This window comes from Spea bombifrons, chromosome 5 (assembly GCF_027358695.1).
Source record: "Spea bombifrons isolate aSpeBom1 chromosome 5, aSpeBom1.2.pri, whole genome shotgun sequence".
NCBI classification, from domain to species: Eukaryota; Metazoa; Chordata; class Amphibia; order Anura; family Pelobatidae; genus Spea; species Spea bombifrons.
The window spans coordinates 93,128,182-93,154,447 of record NC_071091.1 but is presented as its reverse complement, the minus strand read 5'-3'; the positions used below and the strand labels follow the sequence as shown (position 1 = coordinate 93,154,447).

Genomic DNA, 26,266 nt, shown 5'->3' with positions numbered 1-26,266 from the left:
TCGTACACACTTACAAATAAACATTCATGCTCACATGGATTTATTCATTCATGATTACACACACATATACATGGGAGATACTAGTTATGAAGAGAGACAAAAAAAGTTAAAATTAAATACGCTAGAAAAACGGCATCCCAGAGGGGATATGATAACATTATATAAATATATGCAGGGCCAATATAAAGAGCTCTTCAGTGACCTGCTCATTAACATAAATGTACAAAGAACAAGAGGTCACCCTCTGGGACTGGAAGAGCGGGGAATTCATAGACGACAAAGGAAGGGATTCTTTACAGTAAGGGCAATAAAGGTATGGAATTCACTGCCAGGGGAGTTGGTTCTATCAAATACATTAGATGCCTTCAAAAGGGGGTCTGGATATTTTTTTTTAGAAAGGCATGACATTCAGGGCTATAAATAGAATAACATTAATATTTTAGAGCTTCTTGATCCAAGGAGAAATCCGATTGCCTCTTGGAGTCAAGAAGGGATTTTTTTGCCTTCTTTTGGATCAAGAGTAGGAAGGTTAGGTAGAAGGGTTGAACTTGATGGACCTAGTTCTTTTTTTAACCTTATTTACTATGTAACTATGTAACGTTACTATACACACTGATGCTCACACACACACTTATGCATACATGTCTATGCTAACACACATACATGCACCCCATCTTTTACCTCACCCGCAGAGCAGACTGCATTTACTACCTTCCTGGGCCAATCCAAAATTGTTCACAAAGGGCTAAATCGGCCCTTTCAGCTTATTTTCCTCCTCACTCGACAAAATATAAATATAAATTGGTAATAACACAAAACTGTCATTTGATTTTTTTGTTTATAAAAAAGGTACAATTGTTACATTTTATGGTAAAACCGATATAAAGTGTCAAAATAGATAAAAGTATATATTTTCTGAAAGCTTGTGCAATAAAATAAGCACAAGTTTATCTTCTTTTTTTATGAACCCTGTCACAAGCCACAAACTTTGAAAGATTGAAAGATTTTTTAGCACATTAAGTATTATATATACTGTAAATATATATATATATATATATATATATATATATATAAAATTTAATTGTGTTTGTTCAATTAAAAGTGAGAGGTGCTGCAAAATCTAAACTCACCATATTAACCATGCATTACAAAGAGCCAACCTAGCCAAGATTCTCCTGCAAGTTGGCTAGAGTTGGCCCTCCAATAAGCACCATGAACTCAGCTAATAAGCCCCAAAATGGCCAGGAACAGCTGACAAGCACCCTGCATACATGTCTCCTCCCAATACACATGGACCATATATATGTATTCTGCAGAGGAACATGTTTGGAGAGAAAACATCCATAATGTTTCAGCAGCCGGAAAACGCATAAACTTTACATTACCTACAGCGAATGCTGCTAATTCATAAATCAGGTGAGAGACAGCAATATAATGACCACTAATAAATTGAATCCATCAGTGAATTTCCAATAAAGCATTTGAATTTGTGGTTGGAAATGAGTAACTATTATATACAGAATATTATCCTCCTCGCTGTGACAGAGCATGTACGTGCAGTGTGTGAATTTAGACACTAGGTGGCGCTGTTCATAGAGAAGCCTATGAGGAAGGGCATGTTGCGGCAGTAGGTGTGGAGGGCTTGTGTTAGTGACGTCACGTTTGCGCGCCTTAACGAATGGAATAGCAACAACAAGCGCAATGTGGCAACTGGTAAAAGAGAGCGGAGGTAAACACTGACGCGGTGGGTCGCTCGGGGGAATGCAGCTCATCTCTAGCAGCGATCTTCTGCTGTCATGCTCTGCATGGATTCACGTTTATTGGGCACGGGGGTCTAACGTTTACTCTGTGTGCATTTTGGGCCTGATAAGCAGAGTGCGCGTCACTGGCATACAGCTGAACTCTTGTACAGCAGACGTTGTATTAAAGTTTATTTTCAGTTAGTCTCTTAGTTGATGATTCTTTGGCCTGGTTTCCCGGGCTTTTTGTGGAGGCAGCGGTGGTTTCCGTTTAAAGTCACAGTTATGTCAGATTTGCTGTGATCTTTGGAAAATGGATTTTGTAAGGAAAATTGCTATGTCTGTGTTGGTTAACGTGAGGATGGAGGCTTTAGTAGTAGATCATACCTTTTTTATTGGGCTAATATAGAAAAGCATGGCACATGCACTTTTGAGATCACAGAAGTCTTTTCCTCATTCATGAGTGTAAGCTTGTGAGGAGAGTCGTCTTTATTAGTTCTAATTTTGTCAGACCCTTTGGATGTTTGCACTGTAAGAAGCGCTGTGCTATATAAATAAAAGAAAATAATGATGTAAGAATATTCCAAGACACTTTAGAATGTGATGTCATGATCTGACTGTACACACGTGGGCAGCCCTGTCTGTGCCACGTCAACAACCAACTTTAACAGGGCTGATGGTAGAACCTCCGACCGACTGGTACACCTAAGCACAAGCGTTGAGAATGTTTCGGTAAGTTTGGGACAGCTGCCATTAATTCCTCGGTCTGTTTAACAGGTATGGCTCTGTATATGCACAGGAATGCCAGCGATGGCGTCTGAAATAATCTTTTCTCTTGGCTGTTGTACATTTTATACATAACCCTAACCAGATTTTCTCTTTAAGTTTTACACTCCCCCCCCCCCCCCATGGCTGTATCCTAATGTATCAAATGCCCGGGCCACTGCAAGGAAACGGCATTTCGGCACGTTCCCCCTCCCCACCACTTCCCCTCCAACAATAGCTCATGTCTTGCTGACATCATACCCAGTACCCCATCGGTGTCCCGACTGATACGTTATTTGTACTCAGCCAATCCTGAATGGCTTACGTTGGAAACCGTAGACATTAACTAGAGTTGCCACAAGACCCAATTTATGTTCAGCAACATCTGATTACAGTCACACCCCACATACATATTTTTTATGTTCGAGAAGGCCACATTCATGCTTTAAATATCGCCTTGTATGACGTATTTTTTAATACTACTGAATTAAGGTCTTTTCTTGGCTCCACCACTATAAGGGACACTTACAAAAAAGTATATTTTATAGTTTTCTGTTATTATTCCCTTATTAATGCAAGCTATGTGACCCTGCTGGGTGCCTTGCGTATACTGTAGTATCAGTGTTAGTGTGTGTGCTATATATAAATATATAGTTGCTAAAGTCCATGTGTTTGTGTAAGTGTATAGTGCCAGAGTCAGTGTGTCTACTTTATTGCAGCGCCAGATTCAGTGTGTAAGTGTCCATAGTGTTACTGTGTATTTGTATATATGTATGGTGTTAGCCTGTGTGTGCATGTGTATAAGAGTGTGATGTTAGCTTGTATGGTGGAGGAAGGTTGGGGACATGTATGGTGTTGTTTATGTTACAGTATGGCATTGGCATGAATGTGTACGCCAGCATATAGTGCTAGAGTGCATGTATTAGTTTATGGCGTTAGCATGTGTCAACAAAAGCGTGAAATGTTAGTGTTTGAAAGCGTAAGATGTTAGCATGTGTCATACTATGTGGTGTTAGAGTGTGTTAATGTATGTTAGTGTATGGCAACGCCAAGTTGGGCAATATATGAAAATAAAAACCTGGTTGGGGAAGAAAAAAAACAAGCTGGCTCCTAACCTTTTTGTCTGGCTCCTGGATCCACACCAGTCTACAAACTCCTGGCTTATTTCACAGGTGATGGTTATGCTATTAGACAGTATGGATCTAGGCTAAAATCTAATTTGTAAGGATAAACCAACAGACCTTCTGTAAATAATGAGTCTACATACTGAGCTCCATGTTTGATGTAATGGTCCTTATCATGGCAAGCGCAATCCAATATGTTGCATGTTTCTTCTTATTTTCAGAAGAGACCTTTCATTTTCTGACTGATACGGAGTACGTTGTGGGAAGGAAGAACTGCGCAATATTAATCCAAGATGATCAATCCATTAGTCGATCTCATGCTGTTTTTTCAGTTAGCCACTCGGCCTCTAACCTGGTAAGATCTGATCATTTTATTTTTTGTTTTGTTAAAACTTTTATTAAAACCATGCCTGATGAATCCCAGGCAGCACATTGTCTTTCCCCTGATTCACTAGTATTGACTGATTTGCCGGTTGGACACAATCATTTTAGAGGAGGAGGGTCGTGATGGGCTTCACTCCATTCTGTTATATGAGCTAGAAAGTGTAAGCGAAGAATAGGCGCAAAATATTTTTTATTGTAAATGGAACAAGAAATAAAACAAGACAGGGCTTGAGCGTGCATAACTATTCACCCCCCAAAGTGTAGAGCCACCTTTAGCAGTTACAGCCGAAAGTCTCTTGGGCTATGTCTCTATGAACTTGGCACATCTAGCCACTGGGTTTTTCTCCCGTTCTTCATGGCACAACATCTCCAGCTCCTTCAAGTTTGATGGGTTCTGCTACTGTGCAGCAATCTTTAAGTCATACTACAGATTTTCAATTGGATTGAGGTCTGGGCTTTGACTAGGCCATTTCAGGACAATGATTCCCCTTAAAAGACTTGTGCGTTGTTTCAGCAGTATGCTTAGGGTCGTTGCCACCATCGTGCTTCACTGCGGGGATGATGAGAGGTGTTGGGTTTGCGCCAGACATAGTATTTTCCTTGATGGCCAAAAAGCTCAATATTAGTCTCATCTGAGTACCTTCTTCCATATGTTTGGGGAGTCTCCCACATGCCACATGTTTGCTTATATTTTTTCTTTAAGCAATGGATTTTTTTCTGGGCATTCTTCCATAAAGCCCAGCTCTGTGACATGTACGGCATAAAGTGGTCCCATGGACAGATATTCCAATGTCCGCTGTGGAGCTTTGCTGCTCTTTCAGAGTTGTTTGGTCTCTTTGTTGCCTCTCTGACGAATGCCCTCCTTGCTTGGTACGTGAGTTTTGGTTGTGGTGCCATGGTCTTTTCATTGTGTTTGACATAGCTGGATTAAAACTATTGTACCTTATCGAGGTGTCATGAGGCAGTCATAGAATGACTTAAACTTTAGCTATTTTTCATAACTAAAAATGGCTACTGCATTGGCTCCTAGATCATATGCAAAGCGATCAAAATGTTCCCATTGAGTGTCGCTGGCCAGACACCTGTGTTTTAGAACAGCTTTTTAAATAAACAGGGCTCGATGTATCATTGTTTACTTTATTTTATTAAAGAAGTTACCGTATTTGCTCGATTATAAGACGACCCTGATTATAAGACGACCCCCCAAAATCTGAATATTAACTTAGGAAAAAAAGAAAAAGCCTGAATATAAGACGACCCTAAAGGAAAAAAGTTTTACCAGTAAATGTTAATTCATGTAAACTATTTTTTTTAATAAAAGCTATGATTGAGAAAAATTTTTTTTTTGTTTTTATTTCTTGTATTTTCCAACCTGTCCCCCAGTTACGCACATCTGCCCCCAGGCTTGCCACACCAATATGGCACTGTGGCCCATGATATGCCTTTTAACCCTCTATATGCCACTGTGCCCCATGGTATGCCTTTTGACCCCCTATGTGCCACTCTGCCTCCAGAAATGCCTTATACCCCTATATCCCATTCTGGCATTTAGGGGGTTAAAATGCATATTATGGGGCAGAGTGGCATATAGGGAGGTATAAGGCATTCCAGGAGGCAGAGTGGCATTAAGGGAGTCAAAAGGCATTATATAGAGCACTCTGCCTCCAGAAATGCCTTATACCCCTATATGCCACTCTGGCATTTAGGGGGTTAAAAGGCATATTATGGGGCAGAGTGGCATATAGGGAGGTATAAGGCATTTCAGGAGGCAGAGTGCACTATTAAATGCCCCCTTAACGCCACTCTGCCTCCTGAAATGCCTTATACCTCCCTATATGCCACTCTGCCCCATAATATACCTTTTAACCCCCTAAGTGCCAGAGTGGCATATAGGGGTGTAAGGCATTCCAGAAATGCCCTACACACACACACACACACACACACACACACACACACACACACACACACACACACACACACACACACACACACACACACACACACACTTACTTACTTACCGGTGCTTCCAATTTCCTGCTGTATTGCCGGGGCAGCGGGTTGACGTCTCATTCCGCGGCAGCCGGAAGGAGGTGGAGTTGGCAGCGGGGGTTTGTATGCGTCCGTCGCAAATACCTTCCCCGGCTGTCAGAGATCAGGAACTCTGGAACTCTGATCTCTGACAGTCGGGGAAGGTATTTGCGACGGACGCATACAAACCCCCGCTGCCAACTTCACCTCCGGAAGCACCGGTAAGTGTGTGTGGGGGGGGCGACGACAGGAGGATCCAGGTCCCCTGCAGCGGTGCGGGGGATCTGGATCTTAGTCTCCTAATCAGACCTCTATTTGAGGTCTGATTAGAAGACGACCCCGATTGTAAGACGAGGGGTATTTTTCAGAGCATTTGCTCTGAAAAAAACCTCGTCTTATAATCGAGCAAATACGGTACTTTTAATTATTATTCATAATATTATATAATACCTGAGAGAGGCTGGAGTAACACCTAGTAGAGTTACTAAGGCTTACAAATCTTCACAACCCAAAAGGTAAGACTCACTTGAATGTGGCTTAGTTTTATTGGATAATTGCTAATTATCCTGTGTTGTTGCTGGGACGAGTTAATACAATATATATATCAGATTATCTAAGTGCATGCATTAGGCTAGTGTGAAAGTTTAAATGTCATACAGGTAGTTTGTGAATGTTTTAGATATATTGGATCTTGGTGTTCTCATGTTTTTCCAGGGTGTGCAGAGCCAGGCTTAAGTTTGTATTCTAATGAATGTTCTATTCTAATGAAATAATATATATATTTATTTTCTTCTCTTTAGGGCCGTTCTGACAAAATACCCACTTTGACAATTAAAGATTCTTCAAAATATGGCACTTTTATTAATGAAGAAAAGATGGAAAATCCGGTTCCCAGGAGCCTGAAATCTGGTGACAGGGTCACATTTGGTGTTTTTAACAGCAAGTATAGGTGAGGGCTATATTATTGTTATTGTTTTATATAGCGCCATCATATTCCATAGCGCTGTACAGTGGATAGATACCTTGTTTTTTCGAACTGCCGTTTTACTCCCCGGTCTTGTTTCTTATTCCGTTTGAATCGTCACATTACACTGTTATGCATTCTTGTTTCTGTTCTTATGGCCTTGGGTCCACCTGCCTTTTCTCACCTCTCCATCCGTAGCAGTTTAAGAATGGATTAGTATCTATTAAGAACAAACATTTAAGAAGTTCACATTTTTCAGTGAAAGGACTGTGAAATAAAAATTCAGTGGCATTTTATACACTTTCAGTTACCTACAAATTTACCAGATGTATAGGGTGCTAAGTGTATATTATACGTATGGGACATATAATATATTTTGTTTCTGCGTGTTTTTATATAAAACCAATTGATTTTTATTGTGCGGTTCCTCATGGAGTCGCAGTGTGGGACCAGCGATGTGACCGTTGTACTTTGATAAAAGTTTTAATATGTGTTTCACACCTCTCTTCGCAGAGTGAAGTATGAGCCTCTGGTTGTGTCATCTTCCTGTCTGAGTGTCGCAGAGAAGACAGCTCTGAATCAAGATCTCCTGCTTCTGGGAGGTCACATGCTCGGCAACTGGACGGAAAACTGCACCCACCTTGTAATGACATCCATTAAAGTTACCATCAAGGTAAGTGACTAGATATACCGCGATGTATGCGACCAGTGAACAACCTAAAAAACGTAGACATTTACATCGTCTACACCATTGGATGGCTTGATACACTAATATGGTGTCTGCTTACTAAAGTTGATGATGCATTTTAATGGACCAATGTTCATAGAGTAAAATGTACTGTCACATAAACCTCAAAGGTCCATTCTTCAGCAGGCTTAAATGCACCTAAAAAGAGAAGACAGCTGGTGCCTGTGATCGGATATAATGTAGTGTTTGTTCTGCTCATTTACACTTTATGAGTGGGCTGGTCAAACACCATGTAATTGTTTAGTTACACTTACAATTTATTTTGTGTGTGTGTGTATGTATATATGTGTGTGTGTATATATATATATATATATATATATATATATATATATATATATATATATATATCTATATCTCTCTCTTTAAGCTTGTGAGTTGGGCTTTCTCCACCTAATGTATTTGTTTGTCTTAGTCTTATCATACCCTTTGAATATATGTATTGTAAGAAGTGCCATGTAAATTGTTGGCTCTATATGAATAAAACCTAATTATATGTATTTATTAAATTACGTACACTGAAATAGAAATGTTATATGCTTCAATACATTTGCAAAGCTACGATAATAATATTAAGTCCTAAGTAAAGTGGTCCAAATGACCAGTAGTCCTTTATAGTATCCAAAGTGTCTTGCACCAGCGGGGTTATTGACATACTTCTGGCACTTTGCGATAGATGAAAATTAATGATTTTTAGCAGGAAATCAGCTAGCTGACATTTCGAGTAGCAGATAGTGTTCCATTTGTGCCAGGAGCATTGTGTTAATGAAGCCTAAAGATTGCTATGCCACTAAAGTATATATATTATACTCTGATTTAAAACTATGAATTTTGCTAAACATTTATTTCTTCCACAAACTTTTATGTACGATTTTCTAAATGACTGAAGTGAGATTTTTATCTTTTACAGACTATCTGTGCCATGGTTTGTTGCAAACCGATTGTGAAACCTGAGTACTTTAGTGAATTGACCAAATCCATTAAGCAGAAGCAAACGCTGCCTGCATTAACAAGGTATTATAACGTACTCATTAAATGCACTGCTGCATCTTTCAATTGGCTGTGTACCACAGTCCACGTGTGTTAGCTGTTGCTCTGAACAATTTATTATGTTTTTACTGTAAAACATCCCAGTGCCCCCCCACCCAAATCTACCCAATGTCAGGTATTACACACAATTTAGCCCTTTTTTTTTTTTTTTTTCCAAGAGTCCAGAAAAGCGAGGTGAGTATTATGCCTGAATAAATTTTTTTTTAAATGCTGCAGTCTCACCCATGAGAGCGATTTGTGTGGTATTAACCCTACAATTACCTGACCTCCTCCTGCAGCACAATCACATTTACCCTAACAATAAATGAGTGTCGTCAGAACAAAGTCACAATCAATACTGTGCTCATGCGGAGCACCAACACTGAAAGAAACAAACAAAAAAAAAAACACTTGGAAGTCAAAGGTGCTTCCTGGTCATCTGCCATTAGTTACACCGCAGCAGGTAACTGCTGGTGATCAGGTCGCTCCTGTGGCTCTTAAGCAGTGTAATCATTATAACAGCCTCTGGATGACATCTGTTACAAAAACACTCATGCATTATTATAAAAACAAATTTGCTTATTACTACATTTTAGGTCACTAATTATTGATGGGATTTACTGGTTAATATCAGTGGCCTAAACGTGTCACTTACAAGATGTTTTTAAATTATTTTAGAATATGTATTTTGTTTTTAACAAATGTAACCTATTAAATTGCTGTCTAATCAGTGATCAGATCAATCTCCCCGATCATCAGCCAGTGACCTAACCTGGTGGGTGCAAAATTAAGCATAAAGTTATACCTGCTTATTATTATACTCGGAATACCCACGAATTGTACATTATATTATTTTAAAGCGGCTTTGGGCAGGTCTAGGTTGAACGCGCAGTAGAAAGAGTGAGGCTAGAATTGGCAATGCCCACTTCTCACCTCTTAAAATTGGTGCTCGTGGTGCTTTTTTTTTTTTTTTTTTTTTTCTGCCAGAAATGAGTTTTAATACCGTTCTAACTTATTTCTATGGCTGAGATTCACTGATCTACAATAGAAGCTATATAGTACTTTATAATCATAGATTGTCTCTCAAGAGCCTATCCTTTAGAGTAAACATTGGTTGGATGATGTAGTATTTATTTCAGCCCCCTCTTGCTTGCTAATTTGTAAAACTATTTCCTGCCCTTTATTTTATTTTTTCTGCAGCTTCATTCCCCTCATTGATGAACCTTCAATTAAATCGGACTCATTGGATCTCTCTGTAAATGTTAAAAGAAAAATTATCTTTAAGGGCAAAGTCTTCTTATTCCTAAGTGAAAAACAGGTACGTGGTGTTTACTGAAGCTGGACGCGTTCTGTACTTTACTACAGAACGTAATAAGAAAGTGAGGGAGATTTTTTTTTTTTTTTTTTTTTTTTTTTTTTTTTTCAAATTACCTTAATACGTTTAGCTTTACCAGTGCATCGTCCTTACAAGATGGTTAAAGGAACCGTCATATGACTTACTTTTTACTGTTCTGTTTTAGTAAAAATATAGTACTTACAAAGTACTTCATATGCATTATTTGTTTATGGGACTACCTGGGGAACTGTCGCGTCACTAACAGTGATCTCTACCATTCTAGCTAGGGGTCGAGGATTTCAGTAAGTATAAAACACAGCGCTTTGATTGCTATTACACTTTAAAACACGCACTTTTTTTTACTTTATTCCTTACTCGTTTCTGGACATGCTGTTTCATTTTCTAGTACAAAAAAATGGCCCCAGCTATTACTTTTGGTGGTGGAGAAGTAAAATTATTGAAGGGGGAACTGAAAGACTCGTCACTGCTGGATAGTCCGAAGACCTGTGTAATTGACGTGAGCATGAGCGATTCACAACTCTCAATATCAGAACCATCACAAACCTGGAGCAATTCTATTTTGGACATGCTGCAAAGGTTAGCCTATTGTTTTCACAATCAAATTTGTTTGTACATATGTTTCGTTTGGCTTTTTTTGTCATCTTAAATTTGCAGTCAATTGTAGTGTTTGTTTGAACTTGAGCCAACATAGAAAAAGATAAAATGTTACACAAGCTTTTGCTCTCTTGTAAACAACCCCCCAGATCTAACACTGGTAGTACGGAGACCCCTAAACAGACCATTTCCACGTGGACATTATCACATCACCCCGCGTGTGTGCCGACACCACAAAATCAATGATTCCTGAAAAGTATTTGTCACCAAATAGCATTTTTCTTTACTATTACCTTTATCATAGCACCAACAATTTCACGCAGCGTTTCTTACAGTACATCTATCTAGAGGTTGATTTGTATGGCATGGTTTTTTAGTATTAATTGTACTAAGAGGTTATGAAACGCTTGTTTCCGTCTCTGTTAGGAATAATCTAAAATATTTATCGTTTCTTGCAGAAAGGATCTAAGAGCAATCCCAGAAGCAGAAATTGGTTTAGCGGTTATCTATATGTCAACAGAAATTTACTGTAATCCTCGAAGTCGCTCATCTCCAGGAAACGAGAGCGGTATGGCAGCATTAAATCTGCTTTCAACGGCAAAATAACTTTTTTGTGATGCTCATAAATTATCGCTCTAGCTCTGTAGTAGATGTTGCTGTGTTAGTGTAAGGTGCTGGCAGGGCTCTGTCTTCTGCTTTTGTTTGTCCTGTAATGATATGACCGGTTCACTGCTAACTCTGCCATCAATCTTCTTTGAGACTGCAGGGCTGCATGTTCCAAACAAAAAAGTACCTTGGTAGCGTTTGCAGTGAATACAATGTGTGGTAAAAGCCAGATTTTGCTTTGTCAATTATTATATTTTATTTAGATCGCGCCAACAATTTACGCAGCGCATCTTACAGTACATATATTCAAAGGGTCCGACAAGACTAGAACTGACAGAGTAAGAGGAACCACTTGATTGCACATACTTTTTACAACCTAAAATTACGGAAAGGGAACTTAATCAGAATATTTTGTATGTTTCTTTCTATGCTTTAGTCCCCCCCATGGGTGGTATGTGTTGTTAAGTGCCACTTTATGGATCTACTCCCAAATGCTCTTGGTTTCATCCAGGGCAGTGACTTTGACACTTGCCATACCCTGCCCGCCTTCTATTCGGCTGGTGTACAGTCTCTGGGTGTTGGACATGGAAACCTCCATACATTCTGATGAGCTTCTGGGTCTTCAGCAGCCTCCACTATGCCCACAGGGTATCTGATCACTGGCAGGGGCCTTATCCTTTGGTGTTACTTGGATGTTGCTGCCTTCCTTGCCTCCGCATCATGGCTCCCATGTGACTGTGGGATACCAAGGTACTTGTAGCTGGTCTGTATGTCTGCTATGTGCCCTACTGGTAGTTCCACCCCTTCGGTCTTGAGTATCTTCCCTCTTTTTACTACAATCCAGCCGCACTTCTCCTTTCCAAATGACATCTCGATGTCTACTCTTCCAGACTCCCATTCAGTTCTAGAGAAAGGCCTTAAGTGTCCTGTTGACTTGTACAGCTCCAGGCATTCACAGATCCATGTTGGTCTGCCTGGATTTTGAGAATTGGGCAACTGCTCTGTCTATGAGCAACTACACATTTCTATAGTTCTACCAGCTGGCTAACTGCTCTCCGGCTTGCCTTGATCTTGGCCTCCAACCTCATTTTCCATGGAGGGTATATTCTCCTGTCCTTCCTGAATGTGTAGCCAAGCATTCCCAGGATTGCAGCAGCTGTTCATCAGTTATGGTGGCAATATCTATTGTCCTCTTCTAGAATACTAGGCGGTGGTCATTTCACACTGAGCCTTGGCAGTTGCTCTTGAGGATTGGCTGTAGCTAGCTTATCCATGATCTTATGCTCTGAAATGGCAGGGGTGGCAGTGAAGCTCCAGCTCCTGGTGTCGGCTGCACGCTTTCTCTCCTTGCACCTGGATTATACTGTGCAGCTGGTCAATCTCAAATTGTGAGCGTAACCTCTTCACTATGTTGCAGCGTTAGGTAACTGTTTTCTTGGCCTTGGCTTGCAGGTGATGAAGCTGAACTTCAGAGGGACTAAACGCCTATCACAAAGAGCACATGATGTCTGGATTGTCCTTTTTAATGTGTATTCTTAGTTGATGGGGCTGTATGAAACTTAAGTCTTTTGGAATCTGTCATCTGTTTTGCGGTAGTTTGTACCGTCCTCAGTATGATTTCTGGGAATATAGTTCATAAAACCGGTCACCTTTTCCATGCTTTCTTTTCCATTAAGCTTTTTTTGTCCAGCAGTTTATTTTGTTTTATTTTACTCCCAACTGCCTGTGTGATTTCCCTGGATTTTGTTTTTCATTTCTTTTATTGGCTCAGAGCTCCTTCTTTTTCCCTTCCTTTTTTTTTAAATCTTTTAGTATATTAAAATAAAAAAATAAAATGTTAGACCGCTACTATATTTAGATTTATATTAAAGCTTTACATTCCTAATGTTATTAATTTCTCTGCGGGGCAGAGACAGACAAACTTGTCAGGGTCCTGCATAAATGGTAGTTGGTAGATTATGTTATGCATTGCAGTATGTGGTGGCGCTATATAAATAAAATACATTCATCAGGGTGTCGAGAATAAAATGTTTGCTGTAGACCACCTTTTTGTCACGATCTTCACGTTGGCAAATGAAGTAGAACGTACATAGTTTAGTTTTTTTATTTATGTGTATATATATATATATATATATATATATATATTATTATTATTATTATTATTTATTTTTTATTTTTTTATTTTTTGCAGAAACTTCAAGGCCAAATATTATTTCACAAAGCATGGCGGTCGATGAGACAGTCTTGCCTGGGCCAACTCTTAACATCACTGCTTATGTTGTAAATACAGAACCTCAAGACGAGACAAATACCTGGTGTGTAGCAAGATGCCGCGTCCTTGATCAGTGACGTGGTGATTTGCATTGAAAAAATTGCGGTTTGGATTTTGAGCTGGGATCGTTGTGACCTTTTTAACACGGATTCATACAATTTATTGACACTGGTTATTTATATTTGTGAAGTTGCGCTAAGTAACAGTTGGCTGTCCAGTTGCTTACAGTTGGCTGTCCAGTTGCTTACAGTTGGTTGTCCAGTCGCTTACTGAACACAAACATTAGCACAGAAAGTTCTCTCCTACTGATATTGATAGTTATTTCCCCCCCTGTATTTCATCAATAGGATGGACATCAGTGGAATCCGTGAAGTTAAAGAAACACCAAGAAATAGCCGTATGAGCTCTAAGACATGTCCAGAACGTAATCAAGAAACAGGAGGCAAAGATTACATCAAGGGTGCTTTGTACGAAGAAAACACAGCAGTAGCAGAAAAAACAAGTAGCCAACGATCACCTGTAAATGAGTCTTTCAAAACCAAAAGCAGCATATCACAAAAAATGCCTTCCACTAATAAAATAAAGAATTACTTCCAGCCGTTGTCCAAGAAGAGGTATGCCCTGAAGGGAATTGTAACCTGCTTTAATTTGTTTAATCGTGTAAACTCAGGAAATGATTAGTAGTCATCCCGAAATAGTCAGTTTCCATGGAAACTGAAAAAGCTTCTTAAAATTTGTGTTGTCTTTGATTGAGCCCTCTTACTGTTCAAATAATGACACGCCAGAATTGCTTAAATGTATTGTTGTGGAGCAGTACCTTTTTAAGATGTCTTTATAGGGAACCCCTTTCATCAGGGTGTGTTGGGATCTATAAATTATGTTTGATATTTTTTAGATGATCCAAGTTACCCTTATCTACCTTGGGAAAATAGCTGAATTTAATTTAGATGTATCAATTAAAAAAAATATATATATATATATATATATATATATATATAATGAAACGTTGTACTTTTGCCTAAAGTGTTGCCTGAAATGGTAAACATTTTAAGAAGTGGGAAAAACTGATCATGAGACCCTGTAGACTTAATTTCGTTTTGGATCCGGATAGTATGTGAAAAGATGTCTGGGGAGACTTTGATATGTGTTGAAATAATTTCATTGCCGATTTCCTTGAAAAACAAAACACCCTTCTTGGAGTGGCGTGGTTTTCCTGTTTAATATCGTATTTTTTATGTTTAAGAGAGAGAGAAGATGATGAAAAGGAATTCTCGTTCTCCAAGTCAGCAAGAATGGAAGACATCACCTCCTGCCCAGAGGAGATAAGGCTACAACCAGTGATCAACAACGATGGTCCAAAATCTCAAGGTCATCAATCAGACCTAGATATGGAGCCAGTTAGTTTATTTGATGATAACTTAGATGTATCAGCAAAACAGTCCAAAGATGATATGGTAACTGCTCAGATGGCATCTCAAAAAGATGAAATATTAAAGAAAAGAAAGGACATGGAAGAGGATTTGGTTGAAGAGTCAGATTTAGAAAGTGGAGGAGAGCTTGATGCCGAAGTGGAGCAGAACGGTTTGAGGTGTAATGATTCGCTTAAAGTAAAAAGACGAAGACTGGACGCGGAAAACAACCGAAACATCAGTGGAGATCTAGACAAGGGCGCTCTAGTAAGTGATTTAAAAGCTGCCTGTTTTGTTAACCATCAGTACTAGTAATCCTATAAAAGCCGTGTCACTGTGGGAATCTTCAGTCGTGATAGTCGGGGCTTAATGCAAATACTTGTAGACTTGCTGCCTGTGGTCCAGTCATTACTGGCATATTAAAGGGACGGTTTGCTGTCTCCTACGGCCCCACCAAAGAAGAATGTGTATTAAAGTTGTGAGCACTATAACATGCATTATTTAAAACACTTTTTTTTCTCAAAGTATTCTCACCTCTAATTGCTTGAATCTTTTCATGCTTGTGGCTGGCATGCTGTCATTAGATCACCTGCTGACTGGTGATAAGTATATCATGCGCAAGGCGACAAATACCTCTCCTGCACCTCAAATGGCTTTGGGGGTTAGTTGTTAAAGGGGCAAATGTATATGGGGGAGTCTGTGGCATCCCCTATGTATTGGGAAGGGCTTACAGTGTATTTAAAGGGATCTTTCAGTTATCGTATGAATTAAAGTGCAACTGATAGCTAGTGTCCCTTTAATGTAATGTGGGTGACCTTGTCTGCCTGGATGAATGTCAAGTATAGCACTGGCTGCAGATGCTGATAATGTGGAGGACGAGGTCTAAAGGCCTCATTTAGTTTCTGCGTTTTGTAGGCCTGGGTTTAAACTTTGTATGGTAGAGGAGAAGAAGTTTGTAAATTGATGGGAGTATTTTGGAGAGGGATGTCGCGTGGAGAGAATTGTTTGCAGTTATTATTGGTATGCCAAGGATGCCCTGGGAGTCTGGAGGAAGAATGTTTAGGAAAGGGATATAGAGAAGTCGGAACATGGAGAGGTGGGAAGAGAGAACACTTTATTTCACTTTCTTATTTAACTTAAATGCCTACAATGTGAAATTGTTTTAATGCCAATGTAAAGAAAGAAACCACCTCTTTTCTGACTGCTCTTTCATGTTACATTTTGTTTAAGTTGCCTCTTGACTCACAGATGTCTGTCTGAAACTACCCCAAAAGCAGCTCTGGAGCTTTAAGCAGGATCAGCATCTTAAAGAATCAGCGTTTACATTCCTGCGATTCCTGTCCCGTTCTTATTGTGGCCTTGCTTCGGTTTAGTAATGTGTTCCTCCTTACTGAAAATTGTTGATAAAGGATGAAACCTCTTAATTGAGTGATCGGGTAGGATTCGCCCTCCTTACTGAAGTTGTTGATGCTTTTCCATTGAGCTCTTTTAAAGCCAGCATTGTTCTCAGAACAATTGTTAGTCCTGATTTGAAATGCCGCGTTTAATGTATATTCCTCTCCCTGCTGACTCTGCTTTCAGTTCTTTTTTGGTTGTCACAACGTATCAGCTACACTTATATGCACAAAAATAAAATGATGGAAGTCGCGCGCCGGGGAAACGATTTTCTAGAGGTCACATCATCAGTGCTAGGACACATCACCATTTTACTATGCGGCTGTGAAGCAATGTCTAGTTGACCAATCCGCGTTAGTTAGGATGCCAGGGACTTTTCATTGTCTAATACAGCTAGTGGGAACAGTTGAACGTTTCAAAATAGCTCCGGTTCTCGCCGATAAGGTAATGGTGAACATTCAATGAAAAAGATGAATAAAATTGCATTTAATTTCTAAAACTTGAAGTCGGGTGTTACATTTGTTCCTTGGGTGCTTGTGTAACATAGAGACGGGCGATCAGAGGCAGTTGCTTCATTTTAATTGCTAGGTTTAGTTATGGCCGAGATTAGCTAGAGATGTGAAAAGAACCTTTTCAGGGGAACTTCTGCTGGGTGGCCTGCAGAAGTCATCTGCTCGTTAAATGTGACAATGTATACACGGACTCTGTAAGTAAAGGAAATATATCAGCCCTACACATCTCCTTTATAGGAAATAGCGGGTGGGGGGGAGGACCTTCCTATACAATATTTTTAAAAGTATATCCATATGTGTAATTTTTTTTTCTCTTCATCAGCAGCAGCCTCCTCCAGAGACCATTCAGAAAGTAAAGGTGGAGTGTAAAGAGGAACCAGAATCTCCTCAAAAAGGGGGTCAGGTAATACAAATTTGAATCACGTATACATTACTTTAATTTGACCCAACAATCGAATCCTAGTGATAAGAGTTGTTTAAGTTTTTTCTTTTCTTGTTATTTCTCAGATTATTAAAGAACCAAAAGAAGAATATGACGAGGTCCATAGCAGACTCTTGCTGACCGAATTTCGATCGCTAGTTGTTGGTCGCCCAGCGAAAAACAATCATTTCAGCAATAACACAAACCATGGAAATGTAACGAACTTCAAGAAATTCAGAAAGGTAATCATTAGAGTGCGGCTGGCGTTTGTTTGTGATTGATTGTTAAATGCAAGGGACAGTACAAAGATACTCCTTAGTAACATAGTTCATAAGGTTGAAAAAAAGACCAAAGTCCATCAAGTTCAACCTATATACATATTGTGTCCCTACTGTGTTGATCCAGAGGAAGGCAAAAAACCCTTATGAAGCAGATGCCAATTGCCCCATACCAGGGGGAAAATTCCTCCCCGACTCCAAATAAGGCAATCAGAATAAATCCCTGGATCAACGTTCTGTCCCTATTAATCTAATATCCATAACTTGTAATACCGTATTTGCTCGATTATAAGACGACCCCGATTATAAGACAACCCCCCAAAATCAAAATATTAATTTAGGAAAAAAACAAAAAGCCTGAATATAAGACGACCCTATAGGAAAAAAAGTTTTACCAGTAAATATTAATTCATGTAAATATATTTTTTAAATTTCCTTTTATTTGCCAACCTGCCCCCCCCCAGTTATGCCACTCTGCCCCCAGAAATGCTTTATACCCCCCCTATTTGCCACTCTGCCCCATGATATGCCTTATACCCCTATATGCCACTCTGGCATATAGGGGGTTAAAAGGCATATCATGGGGCTGAGTGGCATATAGGGGGTTAAAATGCATTTCTGGAGGTATATATGCATATCATGGGGCTGAGTGGCATATAGGGGGTTAAAATGCATTTCTGGAGGTCCAGAAATGCATTTTAACCCCCTATATGCCACTCAGTCCCATGATATGCCTTTTAACCCAGCATGTACTGGCTGCCTTGGCTTGATAGGAGTGTGATTGCTGCTAACAGCAATCACACTCCTATCAAGCCAAGGCAGCCAGTACATGCTGGAACCTGGGGATGATAGTAGTGGGATTACAGCCTCCCTATGCCATGCTACAACCCCCACCCCCCTTACACATCCATGCTATCACACACAAACACACATTCACAAACATTTAAATACTCATTCATTCCATTAATCACACATACTTCACACATTAATCACACATACTTACCCAAAAACCCTCCCCCACCCCCTTACCTGAACTGCAGATCTCTCACTCGAAGACTTCTGCAGGGGACCGGCTGTACCAGCAACTTCTCTGGCCCCGCCCCCAGAGGAGGGAGGGGGAGATAGAGTTCTGTGAGGAAGCTACAAGCTTCCTGTCCTCCTGCTTCTAACGGAAGAGACGCTGCTCGCGACCGGTAAGCAGCATGGCCCCAGCCATTTTTTTTGGGTCTGATTAGAAGACGACCCCAATTATAAGACGAGGGGTATTTTTCAGAGCATTTGCTCTGGAAAAAACCTCGTCTTATAATCGAGCAAATACGGTATTATTGCTTTCAAGAAACACGTCCAGGCTCCTTTTAAACTCTTTTATTGAGTTTACCATTACCACTTCCTCTGGCAGAGAGTTCCATAATCTCACCGCTCTTACTGTAAAGAACCCCCGTCTGTGCTGGTGTAGAAACCTTCTTTCCTCCAGCCGTAGAGGATGTCCCCTTGTTATAGATACAGTCCTGGGTATAAATAGGTCCTGGGAGTGATCTCTGTACTGCCCCCTTATATATTTATACATAGTTATTAAGTCCCCCCTAAAATGTCTTTTTTCCAAACTAAATAACCCTAATTCTGATAATCTTTCTGGGTACTGTAGTCCTTCCATTCCCCTTATTACTCTGGTTGCCCGTCTTTGAACCCTCTCCAGCTCCACTATATCTTTCTTGTACACTGGTGCCCATTACTGTACACAGTATTCCATGTGTGGTCTGACTAGTGACTTGTACAGTGGTAGAATTATTTCCTTGTCGTGGGCATCTATGCCCCTTTTGATGCACCACATGATTTTATTTGCCTTAGCAGCAGCTGCCTGACACTGGTCGCTACAGGTAAATTTACTGTTAACTAAGACTCCTAAGTCCTTTTCCATGTCAGTCGTCCCCAGTGTTTTCCCATTTAATACATATTCCCAGCCTGGATTTTTCTTCCCCATGTGCACAACCTTACATTTATCTGTGTTGAACCTCATCTGCCACATCCCAGCCCAAGCCTCCAACCTATGCAGATCCATTTGTAACCGTGCACTGTCCTCTGTTGTGTTAACCACGTTACAGAGCTTAGTATCGTCTGCAAAGATTGATACTTTACTATACAATCCCTCTACAAGGTCATTAATAAATATATTAAAAAGAATAGGACCCAAAACTGACCCCTGTGGTACCCCCACTAGTAACAGTCACCCACTCAGAGTATGTACCATTAATAACCACCCTCTGTTTCCTATCACTGAGCCAGTTACTTACCCACATACACACATTCTCCCCCAGCCCAAGCATTCTCATTTTATGTACCAGCCTTTTATGTGGCACCGTATCAAATGCTTTGGAAAAGTCAAGATATAAGACATCCAGCGATTCACCCCGATCCAGTCTTGAGCTCACCTCCTTATACACAAATACAAAGCAGTGACCTCTACGTAAAGAAAATCTACTTCTAAAATTAAGAATCCATATTATAGTAGAGGTTCTACTATATATCTCAACAACTCCAACCTCATGCTCCTCATAATTTGTCCAGTGATATGCAAAGGCAGAAAATTATTACAAATGTAACACTTTTTATTAAATTATATATTATCAGATAATCACTGAGTAGTTCACATGCATCCTTCAGATTTGCTGAACATAGTATTACCCATAGATCTTACAAAATAATGACATATTCTGTACTGCGACATTTGGCCAATTGTTATATAAATTGGTCATGGTGAATATGTTATGCTTTTTACTTATTCATGCTATGTGGTTTTCACAGCAGGTAGACCTCTTTCCTGCTGGTTGGTAAATCTTGGTATAATGTGCAATGTGTTTCCCACCCTAGGTAGCATACCCTGGAGCAGGCGGCTTCCCTCATATTATTGGAGGTTCTGACTTGATTGCTCACGATAGAAAGAAAAATTCAGAGCTTGAACAATGGTTACGTCAGGAAGTAGAGGTAAGGAGCCCGAGCTACGGAAATGCAGGAAAATCCTTAAATAGCCGCTGCTTTGATTTACTGAGGGTTGCGGATGTTTTGTTTCCTTGTAGTGGCACGTCGCAAAGCCATTTTTCAGGGCCCGCCACTTGTGTTGTTGGCAAAGTGGACACATTTTCCACAACAAACACACACAGTTTAATCCCTGGCTTTAGACCGGGGCGGCTGCTTGCTGTCATGGCTTCTAATATGAGAAAAAATAAGAATGATAGAATGCTGCCCGCTGATCTTTTGTGAGCGGGCCGGCGGGCAGTTACCCTGACCCCTGCTAACATGCAAAAACACAAAATACATGTTAAAATAAATTAAAAAACCACACTGACACACTGCTTTTATAGAAGCCTTTTTACGTGGTTTTTATGGACTGCACCTTGCATCACACTCGCCTAGAATGATCGGGATGAAGGGAAATGCAGCGCTCAAAACCAGATGTGTTAAAGGGTTGGTGGGAATGTGTATTTTCTACCTATAGTTCTTTTAGCATAAGCTTGGTAATCAAGCCTTTCTTGTCATCGCCTACCCTGCAGAATGTTCTGCACCGTTGCCTACATTGGCTTTGCCTGCAATCTACATGTAAGTGCATGGCATCACTTACTAAGGGGGGCAGGGGCTTTTAAGGAAAAAAAAAATGTTTTTGTTGATTTTACTATTTTGTTTTGAAGTATATGTAAATGTGTACCTTTTTTATATTGTGATCAAATGCTTTATGTTTGCACTAAAGCAGGTATCCACGACTAGCTTGTGTTTATAAAACAAAATATGCAGGATTCATCGGGGAAAACATAAGCCGTTCGTAAGGTTGCCCCTTAAACGTAGCTGTGCCAAAATGTGCTTGGCCTCTCAGGGGAAAATGCGTGCTGACCCCCCAGCAATCAAAAAGGCCAGCGGAATTGTTTGGTTGTTGATCTAATAATCCCCTTTGCTTTAATTGAGGGAAACAAGGCGGCTTTGTTTTGTTGGCTTGGATGATGTCAGTTGGCACTTACTGCTTTTTGCCGGTCATTTCTAAACTGACGTCTTTGTTTTTTTTGTACCTCCCTAAATGCTGCCTTCTAAGAGGTGATGTAGGATGTGTGCTATTCAAAACTAATCGCTACATAATGCATAATAAATTCAAGTGGAGTTTATTCACTAAATAAATAGTGGACAGGAGAGCTGGGGTTTTAGTTCTCTGTTTCTCCAGCATGAAGGTCTGAGCTGGCTGTATATCATGTATAGTTCAATGGTTGAGGAGCTTGGCTGGACTGGAGATGACATGGTGGCACTGGCAGACACACTGGGCACTTAACCGGTGTGTCGACACTTAACTATACATTAACATTTTGCTAGTTTGGTGCTCAATAATTGAACTGCCAGAGCAAATAGATATTATACATGTCACAGTCTAAGGTTTTTTTTTTTTGTAAGAAAATTAGGATTTGGAGAGAAATTATATTCTTTTTAAAGAATGTCTATTAAAATGAAATGAATTATCATCATCATTATCTGGAAAGGCTTTCAATTTCAACAAATTAAGCCTTATTCCAAGATGAGAGACATGGTAGGATCCTTTAAATACATAATGCATGGGATAGTTTGGTTATCCTGAACATAAAATAAGGCCTAGGCCCAAGGTTTTTTTTTTTGCTTTTGTTTTTTTGGGTTTTTTTTACATCTTAGGTCAGGTTTGCTTAACTGCATCAAATGACTCTCATATGCCATCATATGGTATTTTTGTGTGTTTCTAGACTTGCCTACCTTGCGAGCCATTTATTATCTTGCATGCGCTAAAGGAACCTGCTATGGAATGTTATGAATTCTAAGACACCGCAGCACATAATACTCACTTCCAGGTTTGGCCCAGAGTCTGCAGTCAAGCACTTCTGCTGTAGCCTGCTCTCAAACCATGTCTTTATGGACCTTGCTTTGTGTGCAGTGGCAAAGTCATGTTGGAACAGGAAAGGGCCTTCCCTAAACGTTTCCCACAAAGTTCTATAGCATACAATTGTCAAATATCTTGCACTGCTGTAGCATTAACACTACCCTTCACTGGAACTAAGGGGCCAAAACCCTGAGAACAGCCCCAGACCATTATCCCTCCTGTGATTCCGGTAGGTAGTGTTTTCCTGACATCCGCCAAACCCAGATTCATCCATCAGGCTTCCAGATTCATCAAACCAGAGAACACGTTTCCACTGCAGTACAGCGCTCCAGCTGATGCAGTGATATTATTTCATGAACACCCAGCGCTTGTGCTGATGGTGCTTCGGAGGCACTTTGGAACTCGTTGGCGTGAGTGATGCTTAGAGGACAGGCAAACATTTCATGAGCTGGCTTTTGGCAAAGGTGGATCCTATGACACCCGCCATATCTGAAGTCACTGAGCTCTTCAGTACGTCCTACTGCAGATGTTTGTCTATGGAGATGGCTGTCTATGTATTTGATTTAAACACTTATTGGCAAATAGTGTGGCTGAATTACCTGAACTCATTAATAAGGAGATGCGTCCTCATACTTCTGGATATCTTTACATCTACTCCATCAAATGTTATTCATGTAATGTCACTGTACACTTGCAGGAACAAGCTCAGCAGGCAAAAGAAGACTCATTAGCCGAGGATCTTTTCAGGTGAGCGCCATCTCCTTGTTAAATGTCCGGTTGACGCAAGATTGAAATTGTCCCTGTTTGTTGTTTATCTCCAGTGGCCTATTACCTTTACGACTACTTGTACCTTTCTAGCATTTTGTGTGGAGTCTAATTATATAGACTGTAAGCGTGCAAGAGCGTCCCTCTTTACCCAATGTATAGGTTTGCCTTAATCCGTCTAACTTTCAGACCCTTTGAATATATGTATTGTAAGAAGCGCTACATAAATTGCTGGCTCCATATAAATAAAAGAAAATATAGTGTGTGTGTAAATATGTATACCCACGCTATTTTTATTTATTTATAATGCGTGTACACACACACACATAATATAAATAAATATATATATATATATATATATATATATATATATATATCTCTCAAATTTTTATCACCCATTCATGTTGAATGGGGTACGTGACTTTTCATGGCAAAAAGTGTCAGCATCAAGGATGTTGCTGGTTCGTAATGTTTAATACTGAAGGTTTCTGCTGGGAGAATAAAGTCCTGTAGAGGATTTGTTTATTGTCTGGTACAATCTTACAGAAATTGATCAAGCATCTCTTGTGCTTAAAACACTATCTTAAAGAGCTGCTAAGCCTTAACAAATAACGCTGATACAATCCAGTTATTTTCTGTTGAGCTAAATGAGATTTGCTTGTGGCTGAACAAACAAGTGTTACGATCCCCTCTACACCTCCAGGCTCACTGTATCTGATCCGCGGGGAAGAATCTTGGGACTTAAAATAATACATATGTAAATTAATACCAGGAATATCACGGTGGCATCAATGCACAGTGGGGGGCAAGTTTAACCTGTCATTCTGTACATGGCTCTAGCCTTCCGAGGAGGTGGACTTAAGTGTAGTCTAACCAAAGATTAAATATATTATCAAGAAAAATGTTTATTCATTATTCACTGGCTAGTGAACACACGAGACACTGGTGTTCCTGGCAGCCTGGGGCTGGCTTTGATGAAGTGTCTCATCGCTGTGCTTTTTCCTTCCTGGCTTCTCTAAAAGATAATCAGGAGTTGCTTAGAAACAGCAGCAGTCGGCAATTATGTTCCCAGCTCAGTGATGATGTAATTTGGCTACAGATTTAAGCAAATATGGCTCAGCCTTATAGGAGTAATAGCTCAACGGGAATTGAGAAACAATTGATTCCTTTGTTTGCTCTATTGATTACTCCACATTTACTTCCTCATCCGCAATCATCAAAAAAGCAAGGATTAACAGCTGTGTTTTTATGAGCTCACTTATTCCAGCTAAAGAAGAGACTTATGAGATTCCAAAAGCTTTTGTAGCTTTACAAACTTTTTTAAAGGAACTTCTGTTGTAGGAAATAATTCTTGCATGATAACCTTCTTAGTGACAAGAGTCAGACAATGTCCTAAATTTATACTGCCGAGGATGGTCATTTTACGTAAACCATGCAGCAGAGGAAGTAGCCAGCTCATACGCCGTCACCCTTTAATAACCCGGAAGTTAGACGTTGGGACACTCTTTAAAATTCAACCAGAAGAGGAGACCTCTGAGGCCTCAAACTTTATATAACTAGCATGTATTATTGGCACAACCGAAAAAGAACTAAAGACTCCGGTCTCTTTATCAAGTAACTAAGATTTTCGCTGTGTGTTTGATAAGGGTTGTATTTAGTAAAGGCCATGTCTCTGTTCTTATACAATGTCTATTTGCATGGTGAATACTTTTGTTTAAACATAACATGCACATCGAAACAGGGCATAATATATATATCTTTTTACTTATGCTTTCCATTTACTTATGCCCCCCCCCATTATTTAACCCACCTTTCCTTCTATGGAAAATCTACTTTGCAAGCATCTCATTTGACTTACAAAGTATAGCATATGGAAGAATATCCAAAAATATACATGCAAATATTTGACTGCGTATGACTTTTTTTTTCTTTCTTATATACAGGTACAATCCTAAAATTGTGAAAAGACGACGATAGAGGCTTCTCCTGAGTCAAGTCGTGTTATTTGTTCTTTAACAGAAGGGAAAGGTTCTGATGTGTACAGAAACTACATTGATCTGTGTTTATGTATATAATAATAAAAAAAAAATCTGCTCAGTTACTTATTTTGTATTTATACGTGGCAAAATAACTATGAAAACACACCTTTGAGTCAGAGAGGAACTTGCTCTGTTTTACAGTTCCGTATAAACAACCTGACATAATAGTATCTAGAGAATACGGTAGGATTTGTTCTGCAGACAATTTCCCTCATTAAGCAATTCTAACTTTTCATGTGATCTTCCACTGTTACGGGCAATATCGAAAGAGCTCTAGAAAATGACCCTTAATACGGACAGTTTACCAACACCCAATGTAAAGAAGAATACATATTACTAAATGAAATAGTACCTCCAGAACGATTATTACAGATAGGAAATGCAGCGCACACAAGATTCAGCTACAATTATAAAAGATTTATAGAGATTATAAATATTTAACCACCTTTAACTCCACTGTGCCAACGTATTAAAGGCATGTGGCCTAATAAAGTGTAGCACAGCTTGTGACAATTTTTGTTTATTAGAAATTTTTTTTAAAAAATAAACATAACTAAAACGCTTATTATTGCTGCGCTTTATTTGAGCTACTATTTGTGCCACGCCACAGTTTAAACTTGCCATGGGGAGGCAGCTTCGACTATAAATGAACTTTCTAAACTTTGTCAGCATTTGCCTGGTGCCCTGACACATGGGACGGTTAAAAGCTTTTGTTTATACATTATCATAGTAGAGTCGAACAGCAGCATCATACAATATAAACATTATAAACCATTGCACTTTATTCTTCATATGGATGTTTATATTGCATAATATAAATTTGCATCTGAAACATTTTTAGCACAGCAAGTTGTCACAAACAGCATCTCAGATTTTTTTCCTCAAATTCTACTTAAAGGGATTTACACAGCATTCCGTTCCGCGGAGAAACAGTTATGGTATTTAACATACGGGGAAT

The 26,266-nt window shown here is 39.6% G+C and overlaps 1 protein-coding gene across 1 annotated transcript; it reads left to right on the top strand.

The window, feature by feature from the left end:
• The first annotated feature begins 1,638 nt into the window (after window positions 1–1,638).
• Window positions 1,639–25,370, top strand: NBN (nibrin). The gene is made up of 16 exons (XM_053468271.1): window positions 1,639–1,729; window positions 3,850–3,983; window positions 6,841–6,989; window positions 7,518–7,677; window positions 8,660–8,763; window positions 9,979–10,096; window positions 10,521–10,711; window positions 11,188–11,297; window positions 13,527–13,650; window positions 13,955–14,221; window positions 14,851–15,283; window positions 17,246–17,326; window positions 17,431–17,586; window positions 20,491–20,604; window positions 23,202–23,251; window positions 25,213–25,370. The coding sequence occupies exons 1-16, from the start codon at window positions 1,702–1,704 to the stop codon at window positions 25,244–25,246; spliced, it is 2,253 nt and encodes a 750-aa protein (XP_053324246.1). The 5' UTR covers window positions 1,639–1,701; the 3' UTR covers window positions 25,247–25,370.
• Window positions 25,371–26,266: the final 896 nt, after the last annotated feature.